Here is a 23,456-nt window from a genome sequence, read left to right on the forward strand (position 1 = left end):
ATATGTCATTAATAGGTAACAGTAGCCATTAATAGGTCATTAATAGGTAACAGTAGCCATTAATAGGTAACAGTAGCCATTAATAGGTCATTAATAGGTAACAGTAGCCATTAATAGGTAACAGTAGCCATTAATAGGTAACATTAGCCATTAATAGGTAACAGTAGCCATTAATAGGTAACAGTAGCCATTAATAGGTCATTAATAGGTAACAGTAGCCATTAATAGGTAACAGTAGCCATTAATAGGTAACAGTAGCCATTAATAGGTCATTAATAGGTAACATTAGCCATTAATAGGTAACAGTAGCCATTAATAGGTAACAGTAGCCATTAATAGGTCATTAATAGGTAACAGTAGCCATTAATAGGTAACAGTAGCCATTAATATGTCATTAATAGGTAACAGTAGCCATTAATAGGTCATTAATAGGTAACAGTAGCCATTAATATGTCATTAATAGGTAACAGTAGCCATTAATAGGTCATTAATAGGTAACAGTAGCCATTAATAGGTAACAGTAGCCATTAATAGGTCATTAATAGGTAACAGTAGCCATTAATAGGTCATTAATAGGTAACAGTAGCCATTAATAGGTCATTAATAGGTAACAGTAGCCATTAATAGGTAACAGTAGCCATTAACAGGTAACATTAGCCATTAATAGGTAACAGTAGCCATTAATAGGTAACAGTAGCCATTAATAGGTCATTAATAGGTAACAGTAGCCATTAATAGGTAACAGTAGCCATTAATAGGTAACAGTAGCCATTAATAGGTCATTAATAGGTAACATTAGCCATTAATAGGTAACAGTATCCATTAATAGGTAACAGTAGCCATTAATATGTCATTAATAGGTAACAGTAGCCATTAATAGGTAACAGTAGCCATTAATATGTCATTAATAGGTAACAGTAGCCATTAATAGGTCATTAATAGGTAACAGTAGCCATTAATATGTCATTAATAGGTAACAGTAGCCATTAATAGGTCATTAATAGGTAACAGTAGCCATTAATAGGTCATTAATAGGTAACAGTAGCCATTAATAGGTCATTAATAGGTAACAGTAGCCATTAATAGGTAACAGTAGCCATTAATAGGTCATTAATAGGTAACAGTAGCCATTAATAGGTCATTAATAGGTAACAGTAGCCATTAATAGGTCATTAATAGGTAACAGTAGCCATTAATAGGTAACAGTAGCCATTAATATGTCATTAATAGGTAACAGTAGCCATTAATAGGTCATTAATAGGTAACAGTAGCCATTAATAGGTAACAGTAGCCATTAATAGGTCATTAATAGGTAACAGTAGCCATTAATAGGTAACAGTAGCCATTAATAGGTAACAGTAGCCATTAATAGGTCATTAATAGGTAACAGTAGCCATTAATATGTCATTAATAGGTAACAGTAGCCATTAATAGGTAACAGTCGCCATTAATAGGTAACAGTAGCCATTAATATGTCATTAATAGGTAACAGTAGCCATTAATAGGTCATTAATAGGTAACAGTAGCCATTAATAGGTCATTAATAGGTAACAGTAGCCATTAATAGGTCATTAATAGGTAACAGTAGCCATTAATAGGTAACAGTAGCCATTAATAGGTCATTAATAGGTAACAGTAGCCATTAATAGGACATTAATAGGTAACATTAGCCATTAATAGGTCATTAATAGGTAACAGTAGCCATTAATAGGTAACAGTAGCCATTAATAGGTCATTAATAGGTAACAGTAGCCATTAATAGGTAACAGTAGCCATTAATAGGTAACAGTAGCCATTAATAGGTCATTAATAGGTAACATTAGCCATTAATAGGTAACAGTATCCATTAATAGGTAACAGTAGCCATTAATAGGTCATTAATAGGTAACAGTAGCCATTAATAGGTAACAGTAGCCATTAATATGTCATTAATAGGTAACAGTAGCCATTAATAGGTCATTAATAGGTAACAGTAGCCATTAATATGTCATTAATAGGTAACAGTAGCCATTAATAGGTCATTAATAGGTAACAGTAGCCATTAATAGGTCATTAATAGGTAACAGTAGCCATTAATAGGTCATTAATAGGTAACAGTAGCCATTAATAGGTAACAGTAGCCATTAATAGGTCATTAATAGGTAACAGTAGCCATTAATAGGTAATTAATAGGTAACAGTAGCCATTAATAGGTCATTAATAGGTAACAGTGGCCATTAATAGGTAACAGTAGCCATTAATATGTCATTAATAGGTAACAGTAGCCATTAATAGGTCATTAATAGGTAACAGTAGCCATTAATAGGTAACAGTAGCCATTAATAGGTCATTAATAGGTAACAGTAGCCATTAATAGGTAACAGTAGCCATTAATAGGTAACAGTAGCCATTAATAGGTCATTAATAGGTAACAGTAGCCATTAATATGTCATTAATAGGTAACAGTAGCCATTAATAGGTAACAGTCGCCATTAATAGGTAACAGTAGCCATTAATATGTAATTAATAGGTAACAGTAGCCATTAATAGGTCATTAATAGGTAACAGTAGCCATTAATAGGTCATTAATAGGTAACAGTAGCCATTAATAGGTCATTAATAGGTAACAGTAGCCATTAATAGGTAACAGTAGCCATTAATAGGTCATTAATAGGTAACAGTAGCCATTAATAGGACATTAATAGGTAACATTAGCCATTAATAGGACATTAATAGGTAACATTAGCCATTAATAGGTCATTAATAGGTAACAGTAGCCATTAATAGGTAACAGTAGCCATTAATAGGTCATTAATAGGTAACAGTAGCCATTAATAGGTCATTAATAGGTAACAGTAGCCATTAATAGGTCATTAATAGGTAACAGTAGCCATTAATAGGTCATTAATAGGTAACAGTGATCAGAGTGTCTTATTATTCCTCACCTGCCCCTCCACCTTGGAGGAACTTGAGCAGGACATAGATACACACGGTGGTGGCCAGGGTCCTCCAGCTGCTGCCATCAGACAGATTACTCACTAGATAGAGGACAGACACAGAGGACAGACACAGTGGACAGACACAGAGGACAGACACAGAGGACAGACACAGAGGACAGACACAGAGGACAGACACAGAGGACAGACACAGAGGACAGACACAGAGGACAGACACACAGGAAGATATTGTCGCTGTCTGATAAAAACCTCTTATGTCCAAAACAGAAACTTTTCAGGAAATGGGAAACATTACCATATTTTCCCATTAACTAACATGCAATTATGAAACTTCAGAAGCTATTTTGAATACATTTTCTTGGTCTTAGTCATGAAATGTTCCGAGTACATTGAGGTGAGTTGCTTTCTTTCAGTAAATGTACAAAAATGAAAATTGGCAAAATAAGAGTTACGAGGTGTTCATCAGACAGCGACGATATGAAACATTTCTAAATGAGAACTAAACCAACATGACCAACTGTAATCAAGTACATAACAATGGCTACATGCTAATCAGGATCGATTCATAGCATATCAAAGCTGAACATATACACAACACTCAAAGACTAAATACTTTGACAAGTTCATCTGAAATACTCGTCTAATTTATAAACGCAGAACAAAATGGTTGATTTTGGTATCCAGAAACAAATCACATAAAAGGCTGATAAACGGTGCTAGCCAATAGCAACCAGGCAGGGAGAGTTATCAGTTCGTTGGGAAGCAGTGTTTCAGAGGCCAGGGGGTAATAGGGAGACTCATTACCATCCATACCCACTAGGCCAGGGGGTAAGAGGGAGACTCATTACCATCCATACCCACTAGGCCAGGGGGTAAGAGGGAGACTCATTACCATCCATACCCACTAGGCCAGGGGGTAAGAGGGAGACGCATTACCATTCATACCCACTAGGACTGGGGGTAAGAGGGAGACTCATTACCATCCATACCCACTAGGCCAGGGGGTAAGAGGGAGACTCATTACCATCCATACCCACTAGGCCAGGGGGTAAGAGGGAGACTCATTACCATCCATACCCACTAGGACTGGGGGTAAGAGGGAGACTCATTACCATCCATACCCACTAGGACTGGGGAGCTGAGAATCAGTACCAGATTAACAAGGGGAGAAAAGAAAGCAACAATCAAACTTAAAGCCCATAGCGAGAATGCACCCCTTTCTGTATTTTGTGGTGTTGGGGGGGGGGGGGGGGGGGGGGGGTGTAGGGGAGACGAGGGGTGCTGATTTTTTAGCCTTGGCACGGGGGCGGAGGGGGGTTTTGTCCCTTGTAGCAGCATGTTAACTCCTCTAAAGGCCCCCAATGCCCCCTTAATCATGTAGGGGAGACGAGGGGTGCTGATTTTTTAGCCTTGGCACGGGGGCGGAGGGGGGTTTTGTCCCTTGTAGCAGCATGTTAACTCCTCTAAAGGCCCCTAATGCCCCCTTAATCATGGCTGGCAGGGTGACTGACCTCCCACACTATATAAATAATAATAATAATAATAATAATAAGCCATTTAGCAGACGCTTTTATCCAAAGCGACTTACAGTTATATACAGGGGCACAGCTTTCACTGGGGACGGGGGGACATCCCCCACATTCCCCCACATCCCCCCCCCTTTAGGACCACGAGGACGCCTCCGAGTGGTCAGGTAGGCTGTTTGAAGTGTTTATCCGACTGGATTTAAAAAATAAAACAAAAAAAATAGATGTCCCCCCCACTTCTAAAACCAAGGTTGCGCCCCTGACTATATATATAGAAAGAGAGAGAGAGAGAGAGAGAGAGAGAGAGAGAGAGAGAGAGAGAGAGAGAGAGAGAGAGAGAGAGAGAGAGAGAGAGAGAGAGAGAGAGAGAGAGAGAGAGAGAGAGAGAGAGAGAGAGAGAGAGAGAGGGTCAGGAGACGGTCCCACATCCAGCTGGCCCAAAACAACAAGGGACACGGGGGACTGCTCACACAGGGACAGGGAGGGCCATTAGACAAACTGCTCACACGGGGACAGGGAGGGCCATTAGACAAACCCACTGCTACATCAAAAAAAAATACAGAGCTTTAATCATTTCATTTAATTACTCTGGATAAAAAATGACTGTCCTTTTATGTTACTTTCTGTTGTTGTGGAGAGTCTAAGGCCATATTGTTGTCTTTGTATTAGCTGTGTACGGTACCACCTCTTCTACGTCCTAGAACAAATACTACTGGAAGGTTTCTTATTAGTCTCTGTTAGTATTCCAGCTCTGGAGCCTGACAAGGTCTTTGGAGAGGCTGGCTTAACTCTAGTCAAACTAATGTGGTCACATAAAATGTCCGTTTGGAATGTACCAATAGGTTTTAAGACACTGCCACCTGCTGTCATAAGTGTCCTACTGCAGCTGAGTTGTATTAGCCAACAGGACAGGGCCCTCAATCCCAGTACACATTCAACTATGAATGAGACAGTGGTACAAAGTCAGAGGATATCAAGGGTATAATGGCAGCAGTGTACTATCCAACACCCAAAATGTGGGATACCTGTAGGGACACCTGTAGGGATACCTGTAGGGACACCTGTAGGGACACCTGTAGGACCACCTGTAGGGATACCTGTAGGGACACCTGTAGGGATACCTGTAGGGACACCTGTAGGGATACATGTAGGGACACCTGTAGGGACACCTGTAGGGACACCTGTAGGGATACCTGTAGGACCACCTGTAGGGACACCTGTAGCGCCACCTGTAGGGACACCAGACTCACTTTGGAGTAGAGTGGGGACAGACAGTCTCACCTATGTTTCTGGAGTAGGGGACAGACAGTCTCACCTGTGTTTCTGGAGTAGGGGACAGACAGTCTCACCTGTGTTTCTGGAGTAGGGGACAGACAGTCTCACCTATGTTTCTGGAGTAGGGGACAGACAGTCTCACCTATGTTTCTGGAGTAGATGGGGACAGACAGTCTCACCTGTGTTTCTGGAGTAGAGTGGGGACAGACAGTCTCACCTGTGTTTCTGTAGTAGGGGACAGACAGTCTCACCTGTGTTTCTGGAGTAGATGGGGACAGACAGTCTCACCTGTGTTTCTGTAGTAGGGGACAGACAGTCTCACCTGTGTTTCTGGAGTAGATGGGGACAGACAGTCTCACCTATGTTTCTGGAGTAGAGTGGGGACAGACAGTCTCACCTATGTTTCTGGAGTAGGGGACAGACAGTCTCACCTATGTTTCTGGAGTAGGGGACAGACAGTCTCACCTATGTTTCTGGAGTAGGGGACAGACAGTCTCACCTATGTTTCTGGAGTAGGGGACAGACAGTCTCACCTATGTTTCTGGAGTAGGGGACAGACAGTCTCACCTATGTTTCTGGAGTAGGGGACAGACAGTCTCACCTATGTTTCTGGAGTAGGGGACAGACAGTCTCACCTATGTTTCTGGAGTAGGGGACAGACAGTCTCACCTGTGTTTCTGGAGTAGGGGACAGACAGTCTCACCTGTGTTTCTGGAGTAGGGGACAGACAGTCTCACCTATGTTTCTGGAGTAGATGGGGACAGACAGTCTCACCTATGTTTCTGGAGTAGGGGACAGACAGTCTTACCTATGTTTCTGGAGTAGAGTGGGGACAGACAGTCTCACCTGTGTTTCTGGAGTAGGGGACAGACAGTCTCACCTGTGTTTCTGGAGTAGGGGACAGACAGTCTCACCTGTGTTTCTGGAGTAGATGGGGACAGACAGTCTCACCTGTGTTTCTGGAGTAGAGTGGGGACAGACAGTCTCACCTATGTTTCTGGAGTAGGGGACAGACAGTCTCACCTATGTTTCTGGAGTAGAGTGGGGACAGACAGTCTCACCTATGTTTCTGGAGTAGGGGACAGACAGTCTCACCTATGTTTCTGGAGTAGATGGGGACAGACAGTCTCACCTATGTTTCTGGAGTAGATGGGGACAGACAGTCTCACCTATGTTTCTGGAGTAGGGGACAGACAGTCTCACCTGTGTTTCTGGAGTAGGGGACAGACAGTCTCACCTATGTTTCTGGAGTAGATGGGGACAGACAGTCTCACCTATGTTTCTGGAGTAGATGGGGACAGACAGTCTCACCTATGTTTCTGGAGTAGATGGGGACAGACAGTCTCACCTATGTTTCTGGAGTAGATGGGGACGAAGACGTTGACTACCCTTTCCATGGCCAGTAGGGCTAGACAGAGCAGGACCATTCCCTGTAGAAGCAGGCTGCCCCGGGGCCACAGGTAGGGGGCCAGGAGACGCACCTTCTGCCCAAAACCATGCCATGTTGACGGGGTCCGGGACGGCTTGGATGTTGACGGGGAGGACTTGGATGTTGATGGGGAGGACTTGGATGTTGACGGGGAGGACTTGGATGTTGATGGGGAGGACTTGGATGGGGACTCACTGTCTTTCTGTTGGCTTCTTTTGTCGGGCTGTAGAGGGAAGAGTGCCACTTCTTTTAGGAAACAAAGGAACAAATAACTTTTAGGATACTACAACTGTTGAAACTCGCAGTGAGAACACTGATGTGTAATGCATTATCATACAAAAACAACAGAGACAGGTCAACCAATAACAAAATACAACATTATCAACCATTGTGTCATATTTTCATACATTATAGGCCTGACAATGGAAAGAAATAGATGTTTACCTCAATAGTCAGAGTAATTCCAGTTCCTTTCAGATCTTTATTTGCCATTTGATAAAACTAGACTAGTCTTTTTTTGTTTCTCATTCCTCCAGAACTAATGTTCAACAGAGGGTCGCCAGCCGCCACGTACCGATGTTTCCAGGTTGCTGTGCTTTTGGCAAACTGCACCGTCAGCACGTTCTGTGTTCTAACTTCCATGCAGCGCTCAGGGAGAGCAGACGATAGGAATTTGCATGCTTCAAAAGAGTGATATCATACATGGCTGTCGAGAGACTGACCGTTCAAGTGGTCAATATATGAACCATTGGTTTTAGAGAGAACATAATAACACAAATTTCTCTACTTAGCAGTCAGGATGGACCATAGAGCTAGGTAGAGGACTCATCTTTGTATCTGTGCCATTATAGTGTCTGTGACAGCATGGGCAGCGCCGTTGAGGCTATCACCATTTTAAAGTAGTCCATTTTCTTTTTTCACGATTGGCTGATCCCGCCTTATGACCTGATTGGACACGACTCCAACAGGGTCACCAGGAGGGATCAGCCAATGAAGTTGGAAGTCCCACCCAGTTGGCTACATTGAAATGGTGGAAGCCCTCAATGGCGCTGCCCATGATAACAGGTCCTTTTTGGCCACTAGAGGACTCTATCGTTCTCTATGGGATGGATTGGGTGGTATTTCTCACATGACTGAGCATGTGGTCATGTGAGAGGGTTCTGCGCTGCCACTGTACAGTTGAAATAGGGGTCAATTCAGTTTGAATACTTCTTTCTAAAGCAGTTACAAGGAGTGTTGTTACATTTGTATCATTTTATCATTTTTACATTGTATCGTTGTTTCCTGTCCCTTTGCTCCTGGAAGTTGTTACATTTAGTATCATTAGTAGAGCAGTGTGCATGGTGACCTGTTATACATTGTATCATTAGTAGAGCAGTGTGCATGGTGACCTGTTATACATTGTATCATTAGTAGAGCAGTGTGCATGGTGACCTGTTATACATTGTATCATTAGTAGAGCAGTGTGCATGGTGACCTGATATACATTGTATCATTAGTAGAGCAGTGTGCATGGTGACCTGTTATACATTGTATCATTAGTAGAGCAGTGTGCATGGTGACCTGTTATACATTGGATCATTAGTAGAGCAGTGTGCATGGTGACCTGTTATACATTGTATCATTAGTAGAGCAGTGTGCATGGTGACCTGTTATACATTGTATCATTAGTAGAGCAGTGTGCATGGTGACCTGTTATACATTGTATCATTAGTAGAGCAGTGTGCATGGTGACCTGTTATACATTGGATCATTAGTAGAGCAGTGTGCATGGTGACCTGTTATACATTGGATCATTAGTAGAGCAGTGTGCATGGTGACCTGTTATACATTGGATCATTAGTAGAGCAGTGTGCATGGTGACCTGTTATACATTGTATCATTAGTAGAGCAGTGTGCATGGTGACCTGTTATACATTGTATCATTAGTAGAGCAGTGTGCATGGTGACCTGTTATACATTGTATCATTAGTAGAGCAGTGTGCATGACCACCTGTTATACATTGTATCATTTCACCTGTTAGTGAGAATGGACGAAATGCAGCAACTCTTGGAGAACTCTTGGAGGTGAGACAGTGCTATCTGGTATCCTTGGGACGTCCCTACCCTAAACCCTAACCCCTACCCTTAACCTAACCATAACCATAACATGTTCACTCTTCCAGTTTTGTGACAGTATACCGTGTTCACCACATTGGGTAATCTGATATAATGTAATGATCTCCTGTAATTTAATTATCTGATGTAGAGTAATGATCTAACGTAATGTAATGATCTCCTGTAATGTAATGATCTGATTGTAATGTAATGATCTCCTGTAATGTAATGATCTCCTGTAATGTAATGATCTGATTGTAATGTAATGATCTCCTGTAATGTAATGATCTCCTGTAATGTAATGATCTGATTGTAATGTAATGATCTGATTGTAATGTAATGATCTCATGTAATGTAATGATCTCCTGTAATGTAATTGATACACTTACAAAAATATATATGGGGGATTGGATATGATGCAGACAATTACATTGATAAGTGGCAGTAAGAAGATGAAGACTATTTAGATCTGATGTAGTGATCGGATGTAATGATCTGATGTAATGATCTGATGTAATGATCTGATGTGATGATCTGATGTGATGATCTGATGTAATGATCTGATGTGATGATCTGATGTAATGATCTGATGTAATGATCTGATGTGATGATCTGATGTGATGATCTGATGTGATGATCTGATGTAATGATCTGATGTAATGATCTGATGTAATGATCTGATGTAATGATCTGATGTAATGATCTGATGTAATGATCTGATGTGATGATCTGATGTAATGATCTGATGTGATGATCTGATGTAATGATCTGATGTAATGATCTGATGTGATGATCTGATGTGATGATCTGATGTGATGATCTGATGTGATGATCTGATGTGATGATCTGATGTAATGATCTGATGTGATGATCTGATGTAATGATCTGATGTAATGATCTGATGTGATGATCTGATGTGATGATCTGATGTGATGATCTGATGTAATGATCTGATGTGATGATCTGATGTAATGATCTGATGTGATGATCTGATGTGATGATCTGATGTAATGATCTGATGTAATGATACACCTGTTCTGAAAGGCCCCAGAGTCTGCAACACCACTAAGCAAGGGGCACCACCAAGCAAGCGGCACCATGAAGACCAAGGAGCTCTCCAAACAGGTCAGGGACAAAGTTGTGGAGAAGTACAGATCAGGGTTGGGTTATAAACAAATATCAGAAACTTTGAACATCCCACGGAGCACCATTAAATCCATTATTAAAAACTGGAAAGAATATGGCACCACAACAAATCTGCCAAGAGAGGGCCGCCCACCAAAGCTCATGGACCAGGCAAGGAGGGCATTAATCAGAGAGGCAACAAAGAGACCAAAGATAACCCTGAAGGAGCTGCAAAGCTCCACAGCGGAGATTGGAGTATCTGTCCATAGGACCACTTTAAGCTGTACACTCCACAGAGCTGGGCTTTATGGAAGAGTGGCCAGAAAAAAGCCATTGCTTAAAGAAAAAAATAAGCAAACATGTTTGGTGTTCGGCAAAAGGCATGTGGGAGACTCCCCAAACATATGGAAGAAGGTACTCTGGTCAGATGAGACTAAAATTGAGCTTTTTGGCCATCAAGGAAAATGTCTGGCGCAAACCCAACACCTCTCATCAACAGTGAAGCATGGTGGTGGCAGCATCATGCTGTGGGGATGTTTTTCATCGGCAGGGACTGGGAAACTGGTCAGAATTGAAGGAATGATGGATGGCGCTAAATACAGGGAAATCCTTGAGGGGAACCTGTTTCAGTCTTCCAGAGATTTGAGACTGGGACACAGGTTCACCTTCCAGCAGGACAATGACCCTAAGCATACTGCTAAAGCAACACTCGAGTGGTTTAAGGGGAAACATTTAAATATCTTGGAATGGCCTAGTCAAAGCCCAGACCTCAATCCAACTGAGAATCTGTGGTATGACTTAAAGATTGCTGTACACCAGCGGAACCCATCCAACTTGAAGGAGCTGGAGCAGTTTTGCCTTGCAGTGGCTAGATGTGCCAAGCTTATAGAGACATACCCCAAGAGACTTGCAGCTGTAATTGCTGCTGTCACACCCTGGCTCGGGGACTCATTATGTTGAGCCAGGGTGTGTTCATTCTATGTTTTCCGTTTCTTTGGTGGGTGTTCTAGGTTGTCTATTTTCTATGTTTGCCGGTGTGACTCCCAATCAGAGGCAAACGAGTGTCAGCTGTCGGCTGGTTGTCTCTGATTGGGAGCCATATTTAATCTGTCTGTTTTTCTTTCGGGTTGTGGGATTTTGTTCGTGTGTGTTCGTGTTGTACCATAGACGTCACGCATTCGTTGTTTATTTGTTTTGGTTCGTGTGATCATTTAAATAAATAGAATATGTTCACTCGCAACGCTGCGCCTTGGTCTCCCTCATTAGACGATCGTGACAGCTGCAAAAAGTGGCTCTACAAAGTATTAACTTTGGGGGGGTGAATAGTTATGCACGCTCAAGTTTTCTGTTTTTTTGTCTTATTTCTTTGTTTCTTTCTTTGTTTGTTTCACCCAAGAAAATATTTTGCATTTTCAAAGTGGTAGGCATGTTGTGTAAATTAAATGATACAAACCCCCCAAAAATCTATTTTAATTCCAGGTTGTAAGGCAACAAAATTGGAAAAATGCCAAGGGGGGTGAATACTTTCTCAAGCCTCTGTACACTTACAAAAAAGATCTCCTGTAATGTAATGATCTGATTGTAATGTAATGATCTCCTGTAATGTAATGATCTACTGTAATGTAATGATCTGATGTAATGTAGTGATCTAATTGTAATGTAATGATCTCCTGTAATGTAATGATCTCCTGTAATGTAATGATCTGATTGTAATGTAATGATTTCAACGTCCACGGACATCCAGTCCGGGCCGGCCTATATTTGGCCAAAGCATAAATGTCTATAATTGGATTAGATTTGGACCGGTCCGGACCAAATCTGAACCAATCCTAGACATCTATGTTTCACAAGTTTGGAGAGCACAGTAAAGCACATTACAGGACAGTAAAGAAAAGTAAAGTAGAGTACATTAGAGTACAGTAGAGTACATTAGAGTAGAGTACATTAGAGTACAGTAGAGTACATTAGAGTAGAGTACAGTAGAGTACAGTCGAGTACAGTAGAGTACAGTCGAGTACAGTAGAGTAGAGTAGAGTAGAGTACATTAGAGTAGAGTAGAGTACATTAGAGTAGAGTAGAGTACAGTCGAGTACAGTAGAGTACAGTACAGTACAGTAGAGTACATTAGAGTAGAGTACAGTAGAGTAAAGTAGAGTACAGTAGAGTAGAGTATAGTAGAGTACAGTAGAGTACAGTACAGTAGAGTAGAGTACATTAGAGTAGAGTACAGTAGAGTACAGTAGAGTAGAGTAGAGTACATTAGAGTACAGTAGAGTACAGTAGAGTACAGTAGAGTACAGTAGAGTAAAGTACAGTACAGTAGAGTAGAGTACAGTAGAGTACAGTAGAGTATAGTAGAGTACAGTAGAGTACAGTAGAGTAAAGTGTAGTGTACTGTGTTGTACCCTACTGTAAGCTACTCTACTGAAGTAAACTCTACTATACTATAATTTTTTATTTCATTTTTATTTCACCTTTATTTAACCAGGTAAGCCAGTTGAGAACAGGTTCTCATTTACAACTGCGACCTGGCCAAGATAAAGCAAAGTAGTGCAATAAAAACAACACAGAGTTACATATGGGGTAAAAAAAAAAACATAAAGTCAGAAATACAACAGAAAATATATATACAGTGTGTGCAAATGTAGCAAGTTATGGAGGTAAGGCTAATTACAATAGTATTAACACTGGAATGCTAGTGCTTTACCTAATGCTTTACCTAATATAATATACTGTACTCTATACTCTACTGAAGTAAACTCTACTATACTATACTATACTGTACTCTATACTCTACTGAAGTAAACTCTACTATACTATACTAAACTGTACTCTATACTCTACTGAAGTAAACTCTACTATACTATACTAAACTGTACTCTATACTCTACTGAAGTAAACTCTACTATACTATACTATACTATACTATATACTCTACTGAAGTAAACTCTACTATACTATACTATACTGTACTCTATACTATACTGAAGTAAACTATACTATACTATACTATACTGTACTCTATACTCTACTGAAGTAAACTATACTATACTATACTATACTGTACTCTATACTCTACTGAAGTAAACTCTACTATACTATACTATACTGTACTCTATACTCTACTGAAGTAAACTCTACCCGACTCTACTGAATTTAACTCTACTGTACTGTCCTCTACTGTACTCTACTCCTGTGGTTCCCAACCTTTTTGGGTACTGTACCCCTAAAACACTTTGACCTGCCTGAAGGACCCCCTCATGTGCGTGCGATCGTTGTGATTCCTAGATTTGGTGGAAATTTGGCACTCATTTGGTTTACGCATTCCAGTCAAGTTTGGCAGACTTGTTTTCAGTGTCAGAGAAGTAGGAGTTGAACGCACAGTTGAGTTTGGATAAATGTGAGCTTACTATTTTCACTAAGGGAGCTCTGTCAACATAATCTGTAAAAAGTTAGGTGTCAAGCTGCAGGAAACAACTTATTTCCCCATCTTCACATTTCCTCTCCCAGAGTTTGATCTTCTTCATGAATCCACACACTTTGTCACACATCTTCTCTAGAATGTGTGTCTTTACCTTGCAGAATTATATTCAGGTTGTTCAGTTTGCTGAACACATCAGCAAGATTGGCAAGGCGGGGCTCCCCAGTCTGTGTCCTCGAACAGAGCCGCAAGGGGGTGTGAGTGCTCAGACAGAAAATGATTTTACTTCGGCGCCCAGCTCAAAAAGCCTCTGAACTGTTTTCCCTCTGGATAGCCAACGGACGTCGGTGTGAAGCCGAAGCTGCTGGTGCTCAGTCCCACTGTCATCACCTTTCAAACAGTCTGTGATTCAGAGGCCTGAACATGATGAAGTTAATCACTTTCACTGCGTCATTCAAAACATTGTGTAACTCAGGACTCGTGTTCTTGCTGGTCAACGCCTCTCTGTGGATGATACATTGGGATTTACCTTCTTTATGTGGGCAATTAATCATTTCACTCTCCCAGACATTGATGCAGCACGATCCGTGCACACACGACACACAGGATTTCAAATCCAGATTGTGCCCTGAGAAAAAGCTGTCAATAACTTGGAACACATCCTCACCTGTTGTTCTCCCCATTAGGTTCTTGCAGAACCGAATGTACACGTTAATTTCCATAATGTCTCTGTATCGCACAAACGCAATGAACTGGGCTTCCCCACTGACGTCAGTCGATTCGTCCAACTGCAGAGAAAATGGACCGGAATTATTATTATTATTATTATTATTATTATTATTATTATTATTATTATTATTATTATTATTATTTCACCAATTGATCAACAATATCAACGCTGATGTCATCGATCCTACAGCACACCGTGTTATTTGACAATGGTACAGTCTTTAGGTCATCAATCATAGTTTCTGTGAGGATAACAGCAGCGGGCATTGAGCCAACCGGCGGGCGAGCAGAGCCTGTGAACCCAATAGATCCCTTTCTGTGTTTGCAAAACATTGCCGCATGACAGCGATGCGCTTAAGTTGATGGCAGATAAAGGGGGACTTCTGTATTTTTTTTTAAAGCCTCTATTTACATTTTAGTCATTACGCAGAAGCTCTTATCCAGCGTGACTTACAGTCGGTGTATTCAACTAACGCAACATATCGCAGTCATAACAAGAACAAAATGACGGAACCATTACTGAGAATGTTAGTGTAATTGTAGTGGTCTGTTGGGTGTTTCAGTGGGGCTCAATTTCTTCAAGCATCATTGATGACAGTTTAAAAGTGTTTGAATTATTTCTGCAGATGGTAGAAATAATACATATTATGTTACAATCTTCAGTTGGCTCCTCATTCCTATAATAAGAGGCTTGAACTACAAGGTATCGAAAGCCTTCCACAGAGATGCTGAAGGTGGATTTAACAAGTGACATCAATAAGGGATCACAGCTTTCACCTTGGTTCACCTGCTCAGTCTATGTCATGGAAAGAGCAGGTGTTCTTAATGTTTTGTATATTTCCTGTAATGCGAGAATGTATGTGCAGTTGATATTTGGCCATAGACTCAATGACCGAAAAATACTTATTTTCAACGTCTGGAAAGGACGTCTTTTCACATTTAATTCAGCACCTAAAATGCACCTGACGTCAACATCTGGAAAAGACGTCTAAATGTTTTTATTTTCAACATAATTTTGCTTGCTGGGAAGAGTCCCACCTTTTTTACATTTACATTTACGTCAATTAGCAGATGCTCTTATCCAGAGCGACTTACAAAATGGTGCATTAAACTTATGATAGCCAGTGGGACAAACACTTTTTTTTATTGGGGGGGTGGGGGGAGGGGGAGGGGGGGGGGGGGGGGGGGGGGGGTAGAAGGATTAGTTTATCCTATCCCAGGTATTCCTTAAAGAGGTGGGGTTTCAAGTGTCTCCGGAAGGTGGTCAGTGACTCCGCTGTCCTGGCGTCGTGGGGGAGCTTGTTCCACCATTGGGGTGCCAGAGCAGCGAACAGTTTTGACTGGGCTGAGCGGGAACTGTGCTTCAGCAGAGGTAGGGGAGCCAGCAGGCCAGAGGTGGATGAACGTAGTGCCCTCGTTTGGGTGTAGGGTCTGATCAGAGCCTGAAGGTAAGGAGGTGCCGTTCCCCTCACAGCTCCGTAGGCAAGCACCATGGTCTTGTAGTAGATGCGAGCCTCAACTGGAAGCCAGTGGAGTGTGCGGAGGAGCGGGGTGACGTGAGAGAACTTGGGAAGGTTGAACACCAGACGGGCTGCAGCGTTCTGGATAAGTTGTAGGGGTTTAATGGCACAGGCAGGGAGCCCAGCCAACAGCGAGTTGCAGTAATCCAGACGTGAGATGACAAGTGCCTGGATTAGGACCTGTGCCGCTTCCTGTGTAAGGCAGGGTCGTACTCTCCGAATGTTGTAGAGCATGAACCTACAGGATCGGGTCATCGCCTTGATGTTAGCGGAGAACGACAGGGTGAGCTGTCCTAACCAGTTAAGTTACCAGCAGGGGTCTTGATAATAGAAAAGGGTAGTGAGTCAGTGGATCCTGCGCTATAAACAAGCAATTGCTTTGGAGTTGATGAAAGAATGTTTTGATATTTCTATGTGATCAATCCATAAATAATCTAAACCTACATGCAACAGTAGGCTCTGTTGCGCTTTTGACAATGGTTTCACATGAGGCCTAATTCACAGAATATGCCTAAATACTTATAACCACTAGGCTAGTAATAAATAATAATTTTAAAAAAGGGCCTAATGAAACCATCTATGTTATCTTCATTGTGTTCGGTAAAAATGACCTTTCAAATGTTTTATGCAACATTATCGGCAAGTGACAAGATGCCTACTGTGTCAAAGTGAATTAAAGTTGTTGAACAGGAAATATAAAGGTGATATTATTAAAATTCCGCCTTTAACAACTACCATACTGTATGGTTCATTGCAATATGCCTATCACATAATTCAAAATATCAGAATTGGTTAAAAAAAAAAGGTTATGCATGCCAACATATTAATCAAAAATTAAGAGAAGGCAAATTGGTCTTGTCAGGCGAAAAATCATATACATTTTTGCTATCAGTCTCATTCACCGTGATTGTCTGACGCTTCCTATAGACCCCTTTCAGGTACACGACACACTGACGTCAGGCACAGATGTGCACGACTCTTGGCGGCAGTAAGAAAGCCATTTCCATCTGCGCCCATTCAACATAGCCTAGATTTACATTTTCATCACTTCTAAACAAATACATTTTGGGTGTTTGACATTTCTCCAAAAAGTACAATCATTGTCCCCATGTACAGTTGCAAACCGTAGTCTGGCTTTTTATGGCGGTTTTGGAGCAGTGGCTTCTTCCAAAGTACGTTCATCTCTAGGAGACAGAACGCGTCTCCTTCCTGAGCAGTATGACGGCTGTGTGGTCCCATGGTGTTTATACTTGCGTACTATTGTTTGTACAGTTGAACGTGGTACCTTCAGGCGTTTGGAAATTGCTTCCAAGGATGAACCAGACTTGTGGAGGTCTACCATTTTTTTCTGAGGTCTTGGCTGATTTATTTTGATTGTCCCATGATGTCAAGCAAAGAGGCACTGAGTTTGAAGGTAGGCCTTGAAATACATCTACAGGTACACCTCCAATTGACTCAAATGTTGTCAATTAGCCTATCAGAAGCTTCTAAAGTCATGACCATTTTCTGGAATTTTCCAAGCTGTTTAAAGGCACAGTCAACTTAGTGTATGTAAACTTCTGACCCACTGGAATTGTGATACAGTGAATTATAAGTGAAATAATCTGTCTGTAAACAATTGTTGGAAAAATTACTTGTGTCATGCACAAAGTAGATGTCCTAACCGACTTGCCAAAACTATAGTTTGTTAACAAGAAATGTGTTTAGTGGTTGAAAAACCTAAGTGTATGTAAACTTCCGACTTCAACTGTAAGCTTTTATGAGTAGTTTTTATCACAGAGTTAAAATGTGTTTTATATTGGACATTTGGTGGATATCCGGTTTTCTCTCTTCAATAGCTATTGAGCCAAGCATGCAATGACTATGAAGATTATTTTTTTTTAGCTTTTGTGGCACAGTTGATGGTGCGCTGGGCTTCGGGCCAGAAGGTTAAGGGTTCAAGCAGTGCTCCCTGCCTGTTACGTTACAATAATAATAATAATAATAGGATTTTGGATATCAATCTTCTTATACAAACCTGTCATGACTATGAAAAGGATATATTCAGAATCAGGGGAGGATGGAGAAAAATCCATGTGTTCTTATGTTGTATACATTTTGAGAGAAACAAATTCTTCCGACTTTCAAATCCACAAAAAGTGCCATGACTATGAAAATGATGTATTGTGAGCAAACTTCTTCTAGCGTGAACATCTAGCAACCCGAAGGTTGCGAGTTTGAATCTCATCACGAACAACTTTAGCATTTTAGCTAATTAGCAACTTTTCAACTACTTTATACTTTCTTGCTACTTTTCAACTACTTAGCATGTTAGCTAACCCTTCCCCTAACCCTAACCTTAACCCTTTTAGCTAACCCTTCCCCTAACGCTAACCCTAAAATTAACCCTTTAACCTAACTCCTAAACTTAACCCTAACCTTAATCCGAATCCCTAACCCTAACCCTAACTCCTAGCCTAGCTAACGTTAGCCAGATAGCTAACATTAGCCACCTAGATCGAATTAGTAGCATATCATACGTTTTGCAAATGTGTAACATATTGTACGTTTTGCAAATTCATAACATATAACACGAATTGTAATTCGTAACATATTATATGAAATGGGTAATGGCAATCCACAAGTTAATACATACCATACGAAACATAACATATCATACTAAATGGCTTGTCTCGGATTTACGTACAGAATAATATGAAATGCTCTGAGACCAGGTTGCTCGTACACAAAGCATGCCATGACTATGAAAATTATATATTCTGAATCGGGGAGGATGGAGAAAAATCCAGAGGTTTATATATTTTTTATTTCAATTTCTTGATTTCAAATCCACAGCTTTTTTTGTTGTTGAAATTTTGTGGCTTTGTGGTTTTTGTGGCTTTCAATCTTCAATAGCTCTTACACAAAGCGTACCATGCTCAGCTGGTAGAGCACGGCGCTTGTAACGCCAAGATAGTGGGTTCGATCCCCGGGACCACCCATACACAAAAAAAAATTATGCACGCATGACTGTAAGTCGCTTTGGATAAAAGCGTCTGCTAAATGGCATATTATTATTATATTATTATTATATATTCTGAATCGGGAGGAAAGAGGAAAATCGACCGCTTTTTTGTTGTTGTTGCCTCTGGGAGCCTGTCAGCTTGTGACATGATGAGAGAGAGTGAGAGAGGGCCTACCTATAAGATATTTTGTGAATAGTGCTATAAACGTACTTTTTTGACCATTCAGGGACCTAATCTCAAACACTTATGAAAACATGAAAAAAAATGGTCTACACTAAAGAATGTACACTTGGTCTTAAAAATGCTTTTTGGTAAGTTATGTGCATGAACATACAGATGTTTCAAAATGTGACATTTTGGAGAGATTTCTGGACACTATAGGGGATGCCTAGGCCTTGTTTTGGATAAACGTCTATAAAGATAGATTGGTATAAGATATCTGCTCCATTTTTGGGGCACATGTTGACAAGATGTTTGGGAATCACTGGAAGGGAATATTGAGCAACTGAGCATCTTGGTGTCAATAAACAAACGTTTTGTTACATTTTAATCTTCCTTTTTTTAACCTGTCAATCATTTATTGCTTCATAAGCAGAAAAATTGTGGTTCGAGTGTTCAAGGGTGCCCAAGTCATTAAGCCTGACACCCACACAGACACACACACACACACAGAGACACACATACTCACACACAGACACACACACAGACACACACACTCACACACAGACACACACACAGACACACACACTCACACACAGACACACACACACACAGACACACACACAGACACACTTCCCAAGGACCCATTGGCTCTTGTGCAGAGAGAGAAACAGAGCAGGGAGAAGCAGAGAGAGAGAAAAGAAAGAGAGAGACTGATTTAACTAAAGGTAAATACAATTTTCTTTAAAAGCTTTTATTTTCTTCAAAAGCTTTAGTACAGAAATGTAGGCAGACAAAATACAAGTATTAAAGGGGGATACCTAGACAGTAGTACAACTGAATGCATTCAACTGAAATGTGTCTTCCGCATTTAACCCCACCCCTCTGAATCAGAGAGGTGTGGTTGCTGGCCCAACACTCCTACCCGCCAACCTACCTGTTGCCCCCAAGTTTACTATGCAATATTAATTATTAAACTATGACACTAATGTTTATTGCTAAACATTTATATACATCATACATATTATTATTACACAATACTAAACATAAACCTTTATATAAATCATACATATTATTATTATACTAAACATTGTCACGTCTCCTCCCGTTGCTCCCCTCCGGCGCTCTGATTCGCCGGTCTACTGAGCCACCGGTCTGAGCCGCACCACCTCAGCAAACGCAGGAATGGAAACCCAACGCACCCTAATCACCTCCAGCGCACCTGCACCTCATCATCTCATCACCACCCCTATTTAGCCCTGGACTGTTCTGGATGATGTTGTGTGTAATTGTTTAGTGTCTATCTTTGTTATTTCTCTTTGTCATTGTTTAAGTAAACCTTGACCTTGTTAATTCCTGCCTCTTCGTATACACAGTACTTGTCACAATGCCTGGAGTCATGGCACGGGTCCGGGAGCATTCTACGATGCTAGCCAGCTTGGGAGAAGTGATGGATCGGGTTCTCCAGGTCGTGCAACAACTGGAGAGGAGAGGACCCGATCCTTCGGGACCAGCTGAGCGACCAGATCCAGCCACCCACACCCCAGCACCCAGAGAGATTCATCTATCCCGACTGAGGGATTATGACGGGACAGCTGCCCGCTGCCAGGCACCCTAATCACCTCCTGCACCTCATCATCTCATCACCACCCCTATTTAGCCCTGGACTGTTGGTTCATTGTTGTGTGTGATTGTTATCGTCGTGTCGTTTACTCTCTCTTTGTTATTCTCTTTCTCATTATTAAGTCAACCTTGACCTTGTTCATTCCTGCGTCTGCGTCCTGCCTCTTCGTATACTCAGTACTCGTCACAGAATCACACACCAAACGAAAATGGATGCAGCAGGAGTTTCCCAGTGCCTGGACCAGCAGCAGCAGCAGCTTGCCCAGTTGAACGCCGCCATGCAGGAAGTGCTCCAAACTCTGTATAATCTGCCCAGCGCTCCGGTTCCACCTCAGGGAGCGGCGAGTGCACCCGATCCACCTGTTCCCGTGCTATCACCCACTTCTGAGGGAACCCTCGCCCTACCGGAGCACTATGACGGTAAAACTACTAAATGAAGCGGCTTCAGGCTACAGGTTTCACTTTATCTGGGGCGTCAGCCTGGGACATATCCATCTGACCAAGCCAGGATGGCGCTGGTGATTTCGCTACTTAAAGAAAAGGCACTGGATTGGGCCACGGCAGTCTGAGAAGGAGAGGAGGCAGTGGCGCTTCCCTACTCCACCTTCCTCGCTTGGTTCAGGGCGGTGTTTGATCATCCCACGGAGGGAAAGGACGGGGGTGAGCGTCTCCTCCAGCTACAACAGAGAGAGGGGCCCGCGTCCGAGTACGCTCTGAGCTTTTGCATGGTGGCGGCGTCTTCCGGCTGGAATGAGCGTGCTCTGCGCGCGGCCTTCAGGAGAGGCTTACGGGAGGACATTAAGACGGAACTCGCATGTCGGGACGACGAGATGGACCTTGATACCCTCATCACCACGTCCATCCGTCTTGACGACATGTTGAGAGAGAGACGGCATTCCCAACACCTCCCGGAGACGGCGTTCCCAACACCTCCCGACGCTCACCCCATCTGAGCTATGGAAGCCGCCCTGCCTCCGAGTCCTCACCCATGGAGGTGGGCAGCACCCCCTACACCACCACGGACCACAGATCTCCTGGCGGCTCCCAATCTAGGTGGTATGACTCCCGTAGCCTCTCCATGAGTGTTACGTCAACTCCTATCACAAAACCATCGTTTTTAGTTCCCATAACGGTGACTGGTTATTCCTTCTCTTCCATTTCTACTGCTATGATAGATTCTAGATCAGCGGGGAACCTTATAGATAGGGAGCTGGTCTCTGAATGGGGGTTGCCCACCGTGCCACTGCCTTCTCCGCTACACGTCACCTCGCTGGACAATAAACCCCTTGGATCAGGCACCATTATGCACGTCACTCTCCCCATCAGCATCACCATTCCCACACTACCGGAGCACCACAAGGAGCTGTCCTTCCACATTGTCATGTCACCCCTTCACCGGATCGTCTTGGGATTGCCCTGGCTCAGACTACACAACCCCACCATCAATTGGATCACCAAGAGGATCCCAGCCTGGTCCACCTCATGCCGGAAGACCTTCCTGCCGGTGGTTTGTTGTTCCACGTCAGTGGAGAGTCCGGAGTCCGCCCTCCAGCCCAACATTCCACGTGAGTACGCAGATCTCTCCGATGTCTTCTCTTCATCAAAGGCTACGTGTCTCCCTCCTCATAGGCCCTGGGACTGCGCCATTGACCTGCTGGAGGGACAACACCCCCCTACGAGTCGCATTTACCCCCTTTCCATGGCGGAGACTGAGGCCATGAAGAAGTATATGGCGGAGACCCTGAAACAGGGGTTCATCAGACGCTCTACCTTTCCTGCCTCCGCCAGCTTCTTCTTTGTGGACAAAAAAGACGGAGGATTGAGACCATGAATTGACTACAGGAGGCTGAACGCGTCACCACCAAGTACCGGTACCCCCTCCCTCTGGTTCCGTCGGTCATCAAGCAGCTACGAGGGGCCCGGTACTTTACCAAGTTGGACCTGAGGAGTGCCTACAACCTGATCCGAATCTAGGAAGGAGACAAGTGGAAGACTGCATTCAGCACTACCTCAGGCCACTATGAATACGTCATGCCCTACGGCCTCGCCAACGCACCTTCTGTGTTCCAGTCCTTCGTCAATGACGTGTTCCGAGACTGAGTAGACAGGTGGTGGTGTACATCGACTTAATCCTGATCTACTCGACTACGTTCGAGGAGCACGTCAGGGACGTCAGAGCTGTCCTACTCCGCCTCCGGGAACACAGCCTGTTGGTGAAGGGGGAGAAATGCGAATTCCACCAACAGACCATCTCCTTCCTGGGATACCGGATCAGTCCTCAGGCGGTGTTCATGGAAGGAGTGAAGACGGACGCCGTCAGGTCATGGCCAGTTCCCACCACCATCAAGGGCCTACAGAGCTTCCTGGGCTTCGCCAATTTCTACCGGCGTTTCATCAGGTCCTTCAGCTCCATAGCTGCCCCGCTCACCTCTCTCCTTAAGGGTGGGCCTCAGAAGCTGGTCTGGAACCCTGAGGCTGACACTGCCTTCAAGAGGCTGAAGGAGAGGTTCAACACAGCGCCCATCCTAAAACACCCAGATCCATCTTGTCCTTTCATCCTGGAGGTGGACGCATCGGAGGAGGGTGCAGACCACTCCCAGCGGCACGGTAA

General features: G+C 42.8%; 1 protein-coding gene across 1 annotated transcript in view; it reads right to left on the reverse strand.

Moving 5' to 3' along the window:
• Positions 1-8,223, reverse strand: part of abcb6b (ATP binding cassette subfamily B member 6 (LAN blood group) b) — a gene marked incomplete at both ends in the record, with an annotated part of 80,708 nt that extends 72,485 nt beyond the window's left edge. Inside the window, 3 exons of the mRNA XM_084179748.1 lie at positions 2,925-3,017; positions 7,086-7,389; positions 8,176-8,223. Coding sequence (XP_084035874.1) covers positions 2,925-3,017; positions 7,086-7,389; positions 8,176-8,223 — 445 coding nt within the window. The remainder of the gene's footprint in view (positions 1-2,924; positions 3,018-7,085; positions 7,390-8,175) is intronic.
• Positions 8,224-23,456: the final 15,233 nt, after the last annotated feature.

This window comes from Coregonus lavaretus (genome assembly GCF_964263955.1).
Source record: "Coregonus lavaretus genome assembly, chromosome: 16".
Classification (NCBI taxonomy): Eukaryota; Metazoa; Chordata; class Actinopteri; order Salmoniformes; family Salmonidae; genus Coregonus; species Coregonus lavaretus.